Below are 19,180 nucleotides of genomic sequence, written 5' to 3'. Positions count from 1 at the left end.
GCAAATGCTGAGAGATTTTGTCACCGCCAGGCCTGCCTTACAAGAGCTCCTGAAGGAAGCACTAAACACGGAAAGGAACAACCAGTACTAGCCACTGCAAAAACATACCAAATTGTAAAGAACATCAACACTGTGAAGAAACTGCATCAACTAATGGGCAAAACAACCAGCTAGCATCATAATGACAGGAACAAATTCACACATAACAATATTAACCTTAAATGTAAAAGGACTAAATGCCTCAATTAAAAGACACAGACTGGCAAATTGGATAAAGAGTAAAAACCCAGTAGCATGCTGTATTCAGGAGACACATCTCACGTGCAAAGACACACATAGGCTCAAAATAAAGGGATGGAGGAATATTTACCAAGAAAATGGAAAGCATAAAAAGCAGGAGCTGCAATCCTAATCTCTGATAAAACAGACTTCAAACCAACAAAGATCAAAAGAGACAAAGAAGGGCATTATATAATGGTAAAGGGATCAATGCAACAAAAAGAGCTAACTATCATGAATACATATGCATCCAATACAGGAGCATGCAGATTCATAAAGCAAGTTCTTAGAGACCTACAAAGAGACCTAGACTCCCACACAATAATAGTGGGAGACTTTAACACCCCATTGTCAATATTAGACAGATCAAACAGACAGAAAATTAACAAGGGTATTCAGTACTTGAAGTCAGCTCTGGACCAAGCTGACCTAATAGACTTCTATAGGACTCTCCACCCCAAATCAACAGAATATACAGTCTTCTCAGCACCTCACTGCACTTATTCTAAAATCAACAACATAATTGGAAGTGAAACAGTCCTCAGCAAATGTAAAAGAACAGAAATCATAACAAAAAGTCTCTCACACCACAGTGCAAATTAGAACTCAGGATTAAGAAACTCACTCAAAGCTGCAAAACGATATGTAAACTGAACAACCTGCTCCTGAATGACTACTAGGTAAACAATGAAATGAAAGCAGAAATAAAGATGTTCTTTGAAACCAATAAGAACAAAGACACAATGTACCAGAATCTCTGGGACACATTTAAAGCAGTATGTAGAGGGAAATTTATAGCACTAAATGCCCACAAGAGAAAGCAGGAAAGATCTAAAATTGACACCCTAACATCAAAATTGAGCTAGAGAAGCAACAGCAAACAAATTCAAAATCTAGCAAAACACTAGAAATAACTAATATCAGAGCAGAACTGAAGGAGATAAAGACATGAAAAACCCTTCAAAAAATCAATGAATCCAGGAGCTGGTGTTTTGAAAAGATCAACAAAACAGATAGACCGCTAGCCAGACGAATAAAGAAGAAAAGAAAGAAGAACCAAATAGACATAAAAAAATGATATAGGGGATATCACCACTGATCCCACAGAAATATGATCTACCATCAGAGAATACTATAGACACCCCTATGTAAATAAACTAGCAAATCTAGAAGAAATCGATAAATTCCTGGACACATACACTCTCCCAAGTCTAAACCAGGAAGAAGTCAAATCCCTGAATAAACCAATAACAAGTTCTGAAATTGAGGCAGCAATTAATAGCCTACCCACCAAAAAAAGTCCAGGACCAGACGGATTCACAGGCGAATTCTACCAGAGGTACAAAGAGGAGCTGGTACTATTCCTTCTGAAACTATTCCAAACAATAGAAGAAGACGGAATCCTTCCTAACTCATTTTATGAGGCCAACATCATCCCGATACCAAACCTAGCAGAGACACAACAAAGAAAGAAAATTTCAGGCCAATATCCCTAATGAACATCGATGCAAACATCCTGAATAAAATACTGGCAAACCAAATCCAGCAGCACATCAAAAAGCTTATCCATCACGATCAAGTTGGCTTCATCCCTGGGATGCAAGGCTGGTTCAACATACGCAAATCAATAAACGTAATCCATCACATAATCAGAACCAATGACAAAAAACACATGATTATCTCAATAGATGCAGAAAAGGCCTTCAACAAAATGCAATACCCCTTCGTGCTAAAAACTCTCAATAAACTAGGTATCAATGGAACATATATCAAAATAATAAGAGCTATTTATGAAAATCCCACAGCCAATATCATACTGCATGGGCAAAAAGTGGAAGCATTCCCTTTGAAAACCAGCACAAGACAAGGATGCCCTCTTTCACCACTCCTGTTCAACATAGTATTGGAAGTTCTGGCCAGGGCAATCAGTCAAGAGAAAGAAATTGAAGTATTCAAATAGGAAGAGAGGAAGTCAAATTGTCTCTGTGTGCAGATGACATGATTGTATATTTAGCAAACCCCATCATCTCAGCCCAAAATCTCCTTGCACTGATAAGCAACTTCAGCAGAGTCTCAGGATACAAAATCAATGTGCAAAAATCGCATTTCTATACACCAATAATAGACAAACAGAGCTAAATCATGAGTGAACTCGCATTCACAATTGCTACAAAGAGAATAAAATACCCAGGAATGCAACTTACAAGGGATGTGAAGGACCTCTTCAAAGAGAACTACAAACTGCTGCTCAAGGAAATAAGACACAAACAAATGGAAAAACATTCCATGCTCATGTATAGGAAGCATCAATATCGTGAAAATGGCTATACTGCCCAAAGTAATTTATAGATTCAGTGCTATCCCCATCAAGCTACCAATGACTTTCTTCACAGAATTGGAAAAAAAACTACTTTAAACTTCATATGGAACCAAAAAACAGCCTGAATAGCCAAGACAATCCTGGGCAAGAGGAACAAAGCTGGAGTCATAACACTATGTGACTTCAAACTGTGCTATCAGGCTACAGTAACCAAAACAGCATGGTACTGGTACCAAAACTGATACATAGATGAATGGAACAGAACAGAGGCCTCAGAAATAACACCACACTTCTACAGCCATCTGATCTTTGACAAACTTAACACAAACAAGCAATGGGGAAAAGATTCCCTATTTAATAAATGTTGTTGGGAAAACTGGCTAGCCGTATGCAGAAAACTGAAACTGGACCCCTTCCTTACACCTTATACAGAAATCAACTCAAGATGGATCAAAGACTTAAATCTAAGACCCAGGACCATAGAAATCCTAGAAGAAAACCTGGGCAATACCATTCAGGACATAGGCACGGGCAAAGACTTCAGGTCTAAAACACCAAAAGCAATGGCAACAAAAGTCAAAATTGACAAATGGGATCTAATTAAACTAAAGATCTTCTGCACAGCAAAATAAACTATCATCAGAGTGAACAGGCAACCTACGAAATGGGAGAAATTTTTTGCAATCTATCCATCTGACAAAGGGCTAATATGCAGAATCTACAAAGAACTTAAACAAATTTACAAGAAAAAAAACAAGCAACCCCATCAAAAAGTGGGCGAAGGATATGAACAGACACTTCTCAAAAGAAGACATTTATGCAGCCAACAGACACATGAAAAAATGCTTATTATCACTGGTCATGACAGAAATGCATATCAAAACCACTATGAGATACCATCTCATGCCAGTTAGAATGGCGATCATTAAAAAGTCAGGAAACAACAGATGCTAGAGAGGATGTGGAGAAATAGGGAAGCTTTTACACTGTTGGCAGGAGTGTAAATTAGCTCAACCATTGTGGAAGACAGTATGGCAATTCCTCAAGGATCTAGAACTAGAAATCCCATTTGACCCAGCCATCCCATTACTGGGTATATACCCGAAGTAATATAAATCATTCTACTATAAAGACACATGCACACATATGTTTATTGTGTCACTATTCGCAATAGCAGAGACTTGGTACCAATCCAAATGTCCATCAGTAATAGACTGGATAAAGAAAATGTGGCACATATACACCATGGAATACTATGCAGCCATAAAAAGGATGAGTTCATGTCCTTTGCATGAGTTCATGTCATGAATGAATCTGGAAACCATCACTCTCAGCAAAATATCACAAGAACAGAAAACCAAACACTGCATGTTCTCACTCATAAGTGTGAGCTGAAATATGAGAACACATGGACATAGGAAGGGGAACATCACACACCGGGACTTGTTGGGGGGTGTGGGGCTAGGGGAGGGATAACAGTAGGAGAAATACCTAATGTAGGTAATGGGTTGATGGGTGTAGCCAGCCATGTCACGTGTATGCCTGTGTAGCAAAACTGCACGTTCTGCACATGTTCCTCAGAACTTAAAGTATAATAAAGAAAAAAATAAAAAGTTGTTAAACCACATGATTCTTTCTGATTTTAAAACAATATAACTGTTTGGAATCCGTTTTTCATTGAAATATTGAAGTTATCTTACAGCATTTTAAAACATAATTTTCTTTGGATCTTGTATGAAATTACAATAAATGACGTCAACAAGTAAAAACAAATCTTTGGAAGAAAAGCGAAGACAGCGATAACAAAAAGGATATTTATATATAGGTGTTCACTTCCTCCCTTCTCTACTCCTATTATCCCTTTCCCACCTGCACTCTGTTATTTTCCAATGCATTATTGCATCTACTGTCAAAGACACCTCTATTTCACCAAAATTGTATATACATCTGTGTCTGCATCTCCCAGGAACTCTCTCCCCAACTCTTGACCAAATAAAAGCATATTCCTTCTTGAAGCTCTCCCATTCACAGCATCTAGAGCACCACACTATTCTGATTCGCTGTTAAGTTTCTGATTGCTCCTTCTCAGTTGTGTTTGTTTGTTTTGGCTTCTCTTTGTCTTAACTTCTAAATCCTCTTTGCCTCAAAGCTTAGCCCTAAGCCTTCCTTTCTTTTCATCTAGAATCTTGGTCCCCAGGGAATCTCATCAATGCATATGGATAAGATTCAAATATTATGCATATGCTGTGGACTCCTTGTGTTTCCTCTTTCACAAATTCCAGGTTTGTATGTCCAAGTGATTACTGGATATCTCTTGGCTATCACATAAACACCTCAAATTTGGTACATCAAAAAGGAACCCTTGCTATTCTCCTATGTATTTCTCCCTCAGTGTGTCCTACCTTAGTGAAAGGCACTATGTCTATCTTAGTGCTCCAGGCAAAAGCTGAGGAATTATCTTACTCCTCCCTAATTCATTCTCAAGTCCTATTTATTCTACCTCAAAAATATGTATCTACTTTCACTCCCTCCAAATCACTGTCATCTCTCCCATGGGCAATCATAAAAGTGTTGTAACTCTTCTCATTACTTCCTCTCTTGCCTTTTCAAAACCATTCTCCACAAAACAGCCAGAATGACACTTTAAAAGCATAAATTATTCCCACTTACAAGTTTTTAATTGGCTTCTGATTGCATTTAGAATAAAATTCATATTTCTCTTCATCCTACAAAGCATGACACAATCTGACCATGGTCTGGCTACACTTTCATTTCCTGTTTCTAATAAACTTTTTCCAGCCACACTGACTTCTTGCATTTCTTGGAACCATCCATCTTGCCTTGGCTTCTTTCCATTTACTTTGAAATGGATGCATATGCTTCCAGTTTTTCACATGGCTAACTTCTCCTGTTTCATCTCTCAGCTTAAAGATCTCCTGCCCAGAAAAGCCTTTTCTGACAACACTATCTGAAATAAGGCCCTCCTCCATTATTCTCTATATAGCTGGTCCTACAGATTTTCATCTTTAGCAATTCCAAATTCGGTATTTATTTGTGTGCTGTTATTTTCCATTTGCTATATTGGACTGTATGTGCCAACAAAAGAGGCTTTTTCCCTCTTTTTCATCATGCCTTTTAGCTACCCTCCAAGAAATACAAGAGAAATAGGGGAACTATCAGACTATTCCCACATCTAGTATATTTTCTGCTGCATATCATTTTTCTAGTAAGTATTTTTAATTTAATGAATTATTTACTGATTATCTATTACCTACCTGACACTCTAATAGGAGCTAAGCAATCAACAGGGAGGAGCAGTTTACAGTCTTAGGTGGACTACTGGTAGGTGAAAGGACAATACTAATCATATGTGCTCCAATAGGAGGCAGCACACAGCGATGTATGAAGCGTATGTCTTTACTTCCTTGAAAATGCATGAACCCTGGATCCAATTCCAGGCACAGTCCTTAACAAGTGTGACAGCTGCTTCTTTTCTTTCTTTCCTTTTTTCAAACCCCAGTTGTGGTGCAGTGAGACACGTAAACCTCATGGAGAATCCCTATGTAAGTGCTCCAGTTCACTGCCAGCTGTGTGAAACTGTATTGAATATCCAGGTGAAGCCAAGGCTTCAGATGACTCAAATCCCAACCACCATTTGTCTGACTGCAACTGCAGGAGAGATCCCAAGGAAGATCACAGTTGAGCCTGACCCAAAGCCAACCCAAATATCTGTAAGAAATATTAATAAATTGTTGTAAGCCACTAACTTTTAAAGTGGTGTGTTATATAGCAATGGGTAACTAAAACAGCAATGAAATTTTTGTTTTTGCTCTAGTGTTGCTAGATTGTGTTTGTTAATACATGACAAAAGAAGAAGGAATGCAATTGTTTAGCTAAGAGCAAATAAGGCAAAAGAAAACATTCAGATCAGCTTCACATTGCTTTGTGGAAACTCAGGCAGTCTCTTAATGCTTCTGAAGCCCCCTTTCCATACATGGATCCACTCATCCATCCATCCATCCATTCATTTCCCCACCCATCATTCATTTAACATTTATGGAGGGAGCTCCTACTCTGAGGCAGGCTCTTCGTTAAGCAATGAGATGCAAAATGGAATGAAACAGGATTTTGCTCTCAAAGAAAATCTGTCCAATTAGGAAAATTTATCATTCTAAAAAAAAGTACAGGTAGGTTGGGAGAGTTATAAAAATAGAAGATAACATTTTTGTTTGTTTATTTTCCTCTATGGCATTTTTGAAAACAACTATTTATCCTAAAAGTCTCAGATAGTTCTGTTAAATCAAAATCTCAAACCCACTTCTCTGTTCTCCCTATGTATTGGTTAAAACAAGTCTTGACTGGAAATAGTTGAGAATCTACTGAGGAAGATGTGTTGCTGTGGGGGATAGGTCTGGAAACAGAGAAGAGATGGAGCAATTGAAAAAACAGGTATGTGCATCGTGTGCACTAGCCACTCTCCAAGAAACACCAACAGATGCAGAAGTATGGGAGTCAGAGAAATAAGAATAATCAGGTAGTCAGCTTTAGAAACATCAGGTTTGCTAGTCACATCAATTGCAATTTCTTAATTTTATCTACATTTATTTATTCACTTTGATTCATAAGTACACAGCTATATTCATACAATATCAAATATTAAAGCAGATGAGAGGCCTGGCAACATTTATATCCATTTAATTGATGTAGGCTATATAATATGGTTGGTGCTAATTTGGAAGCCATATTAGATTATTTACAGTTTTATTATCCAGGTGATTCTGCATTTCTTATATATTTTTATCAAGTATCTGCCCTGCTGCAATGACACCGGGAGTAACTTAAAGTGTTCTGAACTGATTATAAATATCTATGCATTTTATTTTTTGTTTCCCTTCCATCCACCTAGTGTTTTTTCTACAAGTATGTTTATCTTTGGTAGTCAGACCATGTTGCATGCAGTGAACCGTAAAAAATTCATAAGTTTCTCAAGTTCACTTCAAAAGCAATACCTGATCTGTCAAAACACATTTTAAACTGTCAAAATGCTTTTCCATTATGGCCTTATTTGGTGCTGTGGTGCTTTATAACCCCAACGTGCTGGGAAAAAAGAGGTGAAAAGACTCACGTGGAGATGTTCTGCTGCAGAAAGTCAAAAAGCAATGCATTGATGTTTGGCTGAACATCCATAACCAGCAATGATTTAATAATTTATATTTGTAAATTATGTAAATGCCCATTTAGACCTTGAGGAAAAAACATGTCTTTAAAAATGAAAATAAAAATCTATCATCAGGATTTTTAGATTATTTAAGATAAAACTAGCAACATTAGCCCCCTCACAGCTTACACTCTTAATTTTAAGGCATATATTAACCAGTAAAAATTTTTTGGACAACTAGGTGTGAAGATACTGACAGTTTCAGTCTTAACACATACTTTTATATGCAGTGTCAATTGGGGGCATAAAGCATAGTAGAATCATTATAAAAAACTTGGTAACTGCTGAACTGTAATTCTGAAACTCATTAGTCACTGCATTTCAGTATTTATTACTTATCTTGCTATAGAGTTCAAAATACTTCATTGTATTGCTGCTAAGATCACTTGCTCAAAAAAAAAAAAAAAAAAAAAAGCTTATTGGTTCCTGTTATCAGCAAGGCCAGTTAGCTTTGTTCAAATTCCTGATCTTAGGTGACCCTAGCACCTCAGCCTCACTCCTTCACAATATATTAGTAAATCTGTGTGATAAAGAATATATATTAAACATATTGATGCAACTTCATCATTATAAGAGAAAAAAATCTCAAATAGAGGGCATACTCATAGTAAAACCATAACCACAAGTACATGTGTGAGAGTTCATAATCATTACATAAATGTCTGTCTTACTTTTATACAGACATGAACAAAAGTATTCTACTATGTGACAGACACTGTGCTGAGAATTGAGGATACTCATAGCTGGGAAGCAATATAGACATTGTGCCTGTCCTCCTTGATTTACATTCCCATAAGGAACATGATGTAGAGGAAAGTACAAGTACCTTAGCCTCAACCTAGGGCCTCAGCATAAGGTGACTTCAGCACCAAGTCATCTTGGTTTAGCCTATACCAACAGATGACTTAATTTATATGATCTTGCTTACCTTATGAGGAAAAAAAAGAGTTCTAGAATATAAACTGAAAGAAAACAAATGTAATATAAAACAATACATAATATACATTAAGTCAGCTTAAGAATCTGATACTTAGAATTTTATGGAAGATAAAAAAGTAATTATTCCTTTGATTTGTTTTTTCTGTGAACACAGTCATTTTCTTCTATTCTGTGAATCATTTTGAGATAGAGAAAAGGAAGATTGACGTTAGGCAGAATCCAGTCTCCCCTGGGATCTTATGTCTGACTGTCAAGTTTTCTGTGTTCATATTTCTCTATCATACTGTAACCCTATAATACTGTAACCCTATAATACTGTAACCCTGACACTAGTTGGGCTGCCTATTCTCTGAAAGATTTAAATTATATTTGTTCAAGTTCTTATCCCACACTCTAAAGGAAGTCCAGTGACCTAATCAAGAGTTCTGTGATGTACTAGGCACTTAAATATACCAGATGCCTTCTGACCCGGAACCACTACCCTTGCTGAACCCATGACTTCAGTCATTTTTCAACTCCTACTGCTGTTTCTCACCTTCTCTCCCCTGGCCACCATAAATTTCTATGCCTATTCCTTTTCTTTGATTTCCCCTATGTCTTAGTTTGTCTTGTGCTACTATAACAGAGTACCTGAGACTGGGTAATTTATGGGCAACAGAAATTTATTTCTTACAGTTCTGGAAGCTAAGAAGTCCAGGACCAAGGCTCTACCATCTAGTGAGGGCATGCTTGTTGTGTCCTTACATGGCAGAAGGCAGAAAGGGAAAAGAGGATAAAGGCTATGCCCGTACATGGCAGAGGAGCAGAGGAGTGAGAAAACTCCCTCCTGAAAGCCATTTTTTTACATTGATATTACTCTATTAATGAAGGCAGAGCTCTCATGACCTAAACATCTCTTGGAAGTCCCCACCACCTCCCAACACCGTTGGCATTGGTGATTAAGTTTCCAACACATGAATTTTGGGGGACATGTTAAGATCATAGCACCCCAAGATGACTTCATTAGTATTTATCTTTGAATATGTAGCAGCCTTCATTAAGTATTGAAGTAAAAGATAAGCTTTAAAGTTACTAAAATATGAGGCTTTAAGACTTAACCATCTTTCTTTAAAAATACGGTGCTCATTTTCTGCCAAGCTGTGCCGGAATCTTTCCTCTGCAAAATTTCTGCATTTCAATTCTTTTCACATTATTATGCAGAACATTAGCTCCTGCTACCCAGTTCACTCTTGCCTGCTAAAATAAAGGACCATCCACTCCAGACATGAGTCTTTGCTAGCACAGGAGACCTATTCAAAGCTTTCTTTTTCTTTTATTCTTTATTTATCAATCTCTGTTGCAAGATAGCTGAGAATCATATACTAAAGTGATTTAACTTCCCACTACTTAACTACTCTGCTTCAACTAGAAGACAGTGGAGAACAAAGGCACTTTGGGTTTTAAATAATGTTTTTTTCACTCTGTTAAAAAAAATCTTGCTCTGATTTGGAGTTAGGTGCCTCCTCCTCACTCCCACAGGAGTCATCACAGTACAGATTACCCTCTATTGTCATTATCTATTTAATCATCTATGGCTCTCACTAGGTTAGATTTCCACAAGGAAAGAAACTCTGTACATTTTTATCTGTTTTTTATAATATCTAGCATTGCCTAAAAGTAGCTACTCAAGAAATATTTGTTATGTGAATGGACAAAAATATTATATTCCTGACAATAACAAAACCTGGATTTTCTACATTTTCTATATTTATAATATTTACAATATAGAAGATACTATGATCAAATGATTATAATAAACACTACAAACAAAAAACCCAAAACATACTGCTAGACAAGTCTCTAACTCAAAAGCTGAGGACCTTGTGGTGAGAGAAGAGAAATGAGAGCTTAGTCTTCTCACTCTGTAAGGACTTTCCTAGGGTTAGAAATCAGGCTTCCTCTCTTTCTGGGTCTTGCATCTTTCCATTATACCACATCTTAGCCTGAGGAGTCAGATAGCCTGCCACCCTGAATTATGGAAGAAGCTAGTAAACAGCTTTCCAGAAGCAAGCATTGATTGTTTTTGCATCTCCTTACAAGCAGTGTAGAATAAGAAGCAGCTTCCAACTCCCAGAAGCTTGAGATGGCTTTTCAAGTGTGGAAAAATAACCAAGCGGGAGCACCAGCGCCTTGAGCCTCCAAGGTTGCCTTATATTCTTGGCAAAAGTACACTGGTTGTTCAAGGGCATTTTACGTTTTCAAAAGCTGTTTTTGGACACTGGGAAGGTTTAGTTTCATGAAGGTGATTTAAACTGCTTCCTTTGGGTGTGGAAAGATTAGGATTTAAGAATCATTAAGTGAAATTCATTTAAGAATAATAAGGATTAACAGTCAAATACTGCTTGCTTCCTTGCTTGCTTGCTTATTTGTTCTGCAGATATATCTTCCAAGAAATATTTGCATTCCACATCAAAAATGAAAATAGTTTGAAAATAACTGATAATCCATAGATTAGAAAAACCTCATTGAGGATAACCATTGGATATTTAATTTCTACTGTGTCCCTCTCCTCACTCTTAAAGTTTTTCTGCATCCTATCTCTTTGGCCTCATTTCCAACCTGTCCTTCATGCAGCTACAGATAAGTTGCTAGAGTATATTGTAAGAGAGGTAATATATCAAAAATTGCCTCAATTCAAATCCCTGCCCCATCACTTTCTAGCTATGTGACCTTCTAGCTGTATTGACTTAGTGATCTTGTTACTCGTCCGTTGTTAAAACATGTAAGGCACTTGCATAGCACATAATAATTTATCAATAAATGTTACATAAGGCTGACAACACCTTCTCTACAATTCCAAAGCTACAAATTTGAATGTTTCTGTGTAGTTTCTTTCATAACAAACCCTGACCTGACCTGAACACATCTGACAGCAAAGCCTGACTTGGACTGACTTTAGAGTGTATCTAGTCTATATTTATTCCACATAGTGAAAATATTTATTTATTTTATTGGAAAAATTAATTCATTTGATTACAGGGTACATTATCAGATCCCACTGAGTGTTATAGAGTATGTGTGCCTTACTGTGTTTCTGAAATCTAAAAAAGATCTGAATTCTGAAACACATCTGTATCCAAGAGCTTGTGTAAGTCACGATGGACTCCAGGTTATAATTACTTCAATACAAGCTTCTAAATAGACTATGTTTGCTTTCAATACCATTACCTCCCTCACAATGTTCGAGCTACTCTCATCCTACCCTGTACCCCTGACTCAGTAAGTCCCAGATCAAGTGTGTATAGCTCTGTAGAAGTCCTTTTACTATTCCAAACATTGGAACTTTTCCTCTTTTTGTCCCTCTAGTTCCTAACACTGTGCTCCATACAGTTTTCTTTGCTTTACTTTGTAAACTGTATTTTTTAAAAAGTAAGTGTCACTTCAGTGAACATATAAAATTGTTCCCAATGATGATTTATGCTAACACTGTTTACTTTAGAAAAGCAATCATTGAATTTTCTAAAATCTGGTTTAAACTGATACCAAAGTGTCAGTCATTTTTAATAACATAATTAAATTATGTATATAATAAAAATACATTCTTTTTGTGATTTTAAAAGATAAAGTGTGTTATTGTGAGAAAACATGTACTTATGTATAATTTCATGAAAAGTACATGTAAACAACAACAACAAAACAGAAATCTGCTCATTGCCAAAAGAGAAAGTATTCCCATTGAGTACTAAACAACCACAAATGTTTCCATAATCTGCTATTTCAGATAGTTTCATGGGACCAATTCCAGCAAGATATTAGAGGATATTTTAAAGCTTCTTGAATCTGTAAAGTTACTATGCACTATATTTATTTTAAGACTTTAGGCCAAAATAATTTGAGAAATTGTTCTTTTTTTCACATTTATTTTTTCTCAGTACAAAAATAACATGGTTGTAGTAGAAAAATTAGAAAATACCTATAAGCAAAAAGTTAAAAAAATGTTGCTAGTAATCTCACTATTTAGAAATGTTATTTATATATTTAAAAAATTATTTGCCTATGTATGCATATTTAAATAGTATGTGGAGGTATGTTTATGTGTTCTTATATACATGCATATATCAAAAGAAGATTATCATGGATCTACTATGTTTTAGTTACAATAAAGTTGTTATGAGGCCAAGAAAACAGTCATACTTCAGAATTTTTAAATATAATTAGATGTAGAGGAGGAAAAATTAATGAGTCACAAACACATAAGTATACAGTTACAAATTGTGATTTGCTATTGAGGAAACAAACAAGGCACCAAAGCATAGGAAAATGGTGGCAGTAGATAGGGTAGTTAGAGGAGATGTCCCTGAGGAGAAAATTGTAAAGGGCTTTGTGTCTGAAATACTGAGCAAAGTAGAGAGTGACAAAGGATGAAGTGGAGAGGTCAATAGAGACTAGATCATGCAGTGGCTTGCATTGCATTGCATGAATAACAATTTACTTTGATGAACAATGGGAAAACATCATCACTCTCTATAGAGAGACTGATGTGATTTGTATAACCTAGTTTCTTAGCTTCAGCACTAGTGATATTTTGAATCAGATAATTCTTTGTTATAGGGAGATAGCCTTCACATTTTAAGATTTTTAGAAGGACCCCTGGCCTCTATACACCAAATGTCATTAAGACCTTCCTCAGATATAACAAATGAAATGTTCCCAAAGACTTCCAAATGCTCCCTGTTGGTTAAGAGCACAATCATCCTGCTTAACATCACTAGTTTAAGTGAATGAAAACTCTTCTGCCTACTAAGCAAAGAAATTTGCTTCTTCTTTTATTGGAGCATACCTGATCAAAACAGGCAGCCACCTTATGACCACAAAGAGAATCAGCCTTAAAAATGACACTCAGTGGATTTCAGAGCAACATTAAATAAACTGGATCCTTGATGCATTCATTAGCAGCTAGACCAACCAGCCTTGAATCTAACATTATGTTTATCTTATTATTATATGATAAATATTAAAACTGTAATGTAATAGAATGTGGGAGTGAAGATGAGAAAGCAAGTCAAAATGCAAAATGGAAGGCAAGCAAGTGAGGTAGGTAGTTGTTCATGTAGAAGATGATATCTTGGACAATGGAAACATGCCTTCAATTTGTGTACATGCTTTCTAGAGTGTCTTGGCATTGTGGCCATGGAGAAGTTATAATAGTCAAGATTTTTTTTGGGAGCTAGAATAGGCATGGCTTGGCTCTATATTTCAGTCCAGGTATTTCCTCATTCCTTTGCTCCATTTCACAGCAAAACCTCTCACAGGGGTTTTTCATTTTCTAGAAAAAGAGGAAAATACATTGTGTGTATTATCTTGGCATATAGCCAAGATTACTATCTATATCAAATCAGATAAAATGGAATGTTTGATAAATGTTGTTGGAACAAGTGACATTCTGAATTATACAAAAAAAAAATCCCTATACTTGGAAAATAAAATTCAAATAGGTTAAACACTTAAATTGGAAAACAAGATTTTAAAACTATGAGAAACAATACAGGAGAAGTTTTTCATGATACTGGGATAGAAAGGGATATTTATTGATGATACCAAACAAATCACATGAAAGAAAAAAATAATTAAAATATGTGACATCATTAGAACAAAATTTTACTATCTTGTAAAAGACTCCATAAACAAAGTATAAAGGCAAAACAGTCTTAGAAAATATGTTTATATGTATAATAGGCAGAATGTACATACAAAATACATGAAGAACTTTTCCATATCCAAAAGAAAACAGTAATCCAATTGAGATATGTGTTAAGTGATTCCTAACAGAGATACACCACATGCCCCTTCCCTCACCAAAAATAATATATATATTCAGCTACCCAACTTTACTAATAATTAGGAAAACACAAGTTAAAGCAAGAACAGTAAATTTCACTCACAGAATATATTATACTTACAAAAGCAATCCTGACAATTCCCAATGTTATTAAACATGTAGAATGCAAGAATTCTGACAGTGTCTGATAAAAACAAATCAGGATAAACTGTTTTTCACAGTGATTTGTGAATATTCAAGACTATTTCAACTGTGCTAATTTAAAAACATCAAGACATTTAGCTTCTGGGTATATGTATACCTTAGAGAAATTCTGTACAAGTGTATCATGAGACATTGCAATACTGTTTATAGTAACGACAAAATCTTAGTAGTCACACAATGAAAATATCTAAAGCAGTTAAAATGAAAGAACTGTATCCATCTATCAACAGCCTAGAACTGAAAAAATATATAATGTTAGCTATTATAAATAATGTGCTATTGAACATTCTTGTGCACATACTTTTGGTACTCATGTATACACATGTATGTTGGGTGTTCGCCTGAAAGTGAAATTCCTGGTTTAGATGGTATAATGTGTTTTGCTTTAGTAGATTAGTTTAGCAGATTATATTACAGCCCAGCAGTTTTCAAAGCGATTATGCCAATTTACATTCCCATCAATAGTAGAAAACTGGAAATAATCCAAATATAACCAGCAATAGAATGGATCAATAAATTGCAATACATTCATACAATGAAATGCTACTGACAGAACAAATGTTTCATACTAAAGAGAGATAAATATCATACGCATAATGCTAAGTCAAAGTGTGTGTATACACATACACACACACATAAAGCATATATGTGTGTATGTTGTGTGAAAACTTTTAAAAATAGATTGGAAAAATTGAGATGAAATTCAGAATAGTGTTTGTTTCTAGGGAAGAAGAAAAGCCAGAGAATGAACCTGGGAAGTTGAAAATAAAGAACTTCATTTATCTGCAGTATTGAATTTATGTTATTAAACACCTCAGCACTAAAATTGACAAATGTGGTAGGGGTGTGGATGTTTAACATCGTATTACCTCTATATTTCAGTTACTTTTAAATGTATAAAAATATTTTAGACATTAAAATGTAGAACTTTCTTATTCCCAGAAAATTGCAATCTAGTAGCCATGATGACCGGCAAGGTTATAAGTAATCTGAGAGAGGCACTAAGTGCCTTGGGAAAGCAGTAAGAAGAGGTCATTTGGTAAGGCGGGATATGGCAGAGTCATGTTCAGTGATCTGGTAGAAAAGAGTAATGGACTTGGAGCCACCTGCCTGGATTCGAATCTTGGCTTCACTGCTTTCTTATTTTGTGATCTTGGATAAATTACTTCACCTCTTCACTCCTGCCTTTCTTCAGGCTGTTAAGTAGAGATAATGATAACACCTACTTCACAAGCTGTGAGATTATGAGTTAACGAATATGAAACAGAACCTTGCTGAGCACAAAGGGACACTGATACGGACCATGATGATTGTTTTCACCATAGAGGGATAAAAATTCATCAAGAAGTATAATTAGCCTTTTAGCAGTAGAACTTTGGAAGTGTCGTTTTGTCATCTACCATATAACTGAGTTTAGTAAATTGACAGTTTTTACTCTTCGAAAATACATGTTTAATAGACGTGTGTATGGATGTGTGTATATATATCTCTCTGTATATGTATGCATAAATATTCTCTGAAACTTATCTCTTGCTGCAGATGTGAATATAATTAAGTGAATGAAACTTGCTATATTCAGTAGCCTCAAAAAGGAATGACAAATGTCTTAAGTTAGATTAAACTCTAATCTTTAATCATGGAGCAATGTCATTACCCTGTCTCCATAGAAAAACTCCGTTATAGTAGATTTAATTATTCAAGTTTAATGGCTAATTACAAGCTTCAAAATTTACATTTTTTATTTCAAAAATGACAAATGAGACAATCAGCAGAGAGGACAAGTTTGGGTTCGTTACAATGCATATAAATGTTACTGAACTGTCTATTTATCTATCAGTTTAATTGCTCTGTTTATTCAATACATGATGTGGTATGCTTTTTATCCCAAATCATTATGACCCTTGTCTTTACTCCAGTTCTGCTTTATAATTATCACCAACAACATGGTAAAAGATCTCAGATATGCACTGGTTTTAAAAATAAATAAACAAGAAGGCCAAGACTTTGTGATTTAAAGATAAGTTTAAATACTGGCTTTTATTCATTAGAAATGTCTATAGGAAGTAAAAACATACAGGATATACAATAATTTACCTGAACTCTAGCTAATAACTCTCTTTCGGACAAATACAGATTTTCTAATATAGGAGAGCCAGTGCATTTATTGATTGAATCAAGCACTTGCTTTAAAAAATAATTGTATTACTATTTATTGAGCACATACCATATGCTGACACTTGACTGGTCCTGAGGATAAGCGGCGGTCAAATAAGATTAGTTTTCCATTCTCTTAACGTTTAATGTCTTTTGGAAAAGACAGCACATAATTATGCAGAGCAGCTGCAATTGTGATAAGTGCCCTGAAGGATAAATATTACCTGATATGAAAGCACTGAACAAGTTGGGCAGGACAAGACCTGTCGGGAAAAGCTAGTGAGACTGTTCTTTCATTAAATGCATTCTTAGTGTGGGAGCAAAAAAAAAAAATGCTTCTGCTACATTGTCTCAAGAAACTCTAACCTAGCTTAAGGGGATTGACATATGATGTGAGTAAAATTCATACATTTATTTTTGTTCTTTTACTGTGTTTCCCTAAACCTGATTTGAAAACCATGATCAGCTTTTAAGATAATAAGAAGTAGGACTTAAGCCAAAAATAAATATGTTCTTAATGAACACACTATCATTTTTATGCTCTTGTATTTAAAATGTGTACATAGGAATGTTGTTTATAGAATTCAAAATTGATCAAGTAATTCCTTGTGGGGTTTTATTTTTGTAGAGCGTGGGAAGAAGTAAGTAATTCATTCAAGGCCTTTTTCATACTACAAAGTTAAATAGAAGACCCTAATCAGAATAAACTTTTCCCACATTTTGACACTGAAGTGAAAATAATTTAAACACAGAGGTTTAAAATACTAAACTACGATAGCATGATAATGACAATACATTATCTTCTCAACAAAAAAGTATGTGTATTTTGCTTCTGAAAATAACTGGTATCTAAACTTTAAAACAATGTAAGTCATAATGGATTAAGGTGGGAAGGCAGCTTGATTTAGCAGAATGGAAACAATATGTATTAGAGTTCAATTCTTGAAAACTCTTCTAGCTTTAATACATCTTAATGTCCTCAATGACCTGCTCCCAGACTGATTTTCAGAAAATCATTCACAGGATCCTGACATAGCTGAAGAAGTGTTTTGGAATCACTGAATTGAAATGTCCCCTCTAACTCTAACTCTAGCATTATATGATTTTATATATAACAGAAAGGGAAAATCATTGGAATATATATACACATATACATATATATGTGCTATATAGATATGTGTATATACTGGAATATATAAACATATGTATACATTATATATACATATATACATGTTTACATTATATATGTATATATATTCCAATATATACACATATCTATATAGCATTATATATAATGCTATTATATCTAATAGCATACACACACACGTTTACATTATATATGTATATATATTCCAATATACACACATATCTACATAGCATTAAATATAATGTTATTTTATATATATCTAATAGCAAACACACACACACACACATATACACATATGTATCTATATGTTCAGGTGTAGTACCAGCCATAAAAATTCCAGCCATTGTGTTGACTTTTAGAAAAACATCTTTGTGAGTCTTTTTTTGGTTATGGAAGGCAAGATATAGTTACAAAACTTTGAAAGAAGTTTGGCCAAAGAAGAAATATTAAGAAGGAAAGATGCATAAAATAACATGTTGCAGTCATCACAGATCAAGTACTAACTTTATAATATTCTGTAATACTTTAAGTCATGTAAGTCAAATGGTTTTTAATGCTTCATAAATATTAATATTAATAAATGAAATACACTTTTGTCCTTTCTTTACAGATGCGGAAACTGAGGCATAGAGAGATGAAGTTATTTCTCAAGTCCAAAGAGCCTGGAAGTCTCAGAGTATGATTTGAACCCAGGCAATCAAGATCCACAGGCTATAATCTTAACTTCAGTTCTATGCAGCTTTTCTAATAGATAATTGAAACATATAAAATATATGTTTCAATAGATATATAAATTATAAAATATATCTATTATATATTATAATTTATAATATATAAATTATAAAATATAATTCAATGGATAATTGAATTATAAAATATATAAGACACTGACTTAAGATAACAGAAAACTTAGATAATTTGGACCAAAATAGCTAATAATGAAAATTAGAAATCCTAGACATTTAATAGAATTTGCCAGAAGTTGTCAAAGAACTGACATTGCAGTGAGAAACAGGAGACCAAGAAAGAGGCCTGACATTTTTACTTATTGATATGAGAAACCAAGTGATAAATTGGGTAGCATTTTTGAGTTTCATGGAT

At 34.8% G+C, this 19,180-nt stretch overlaps 1 protein-coding gene across 3 annotated transcripts in view; it reads left to right on the top strand.

Annotated features, from left to right (window-relative positions):
- LOC129144293 (protein GVQW1-like) overlaps window positions 1-18,813 on the top strand; it is a 535,404-nt gene extending 516,591 nt beyond the window's left edge. For 2 of the 3 annotated variants that reach the window (XR_008548578.2, XM_054686066.2), the window contains one exon: window positions 6,120-6,404. Coding sequence is in view for 2 of the 3 variants with exons in the window: in XM_054686066.2 (XP_054542041.1) it covers window positions 6,120-6,133 (14 nt within the window). In the remaining variant the exon portion in view is untranslated. Of the gene's footprint in view, window positions 1-6,119; window positions 6,405-18,689 lie in introns of those variants that run through there. The other variant, XM_054686065.2, reaches the window with a different exon arrangement.
- The last annotated feature ends 367 nt before the right edge of the window (window positions 18,814-19,180 follow it).

The sequence above is a fragment of the Pan troglodytes genome, chromosome 5 (assembly GCF_028858775.2).
Source record: "Pan troglodytes isolate AG18354 chromosome 5, NHGRI_mPanTro3-v2.0_pri, whole genome shotgun sequence".
Taxonomy (NCBI): domain Eukaryota; kingdom Metazoa; phylum Chordata; class Mammalia; order Primates; family Hominidae; genus Pan; species Pan troglodytes.
The sequence above is the reverse complement of the archived record's forward strand: the minus strand, read 5'-3'. Positions and strand labels throughout refer to the sequence as shown.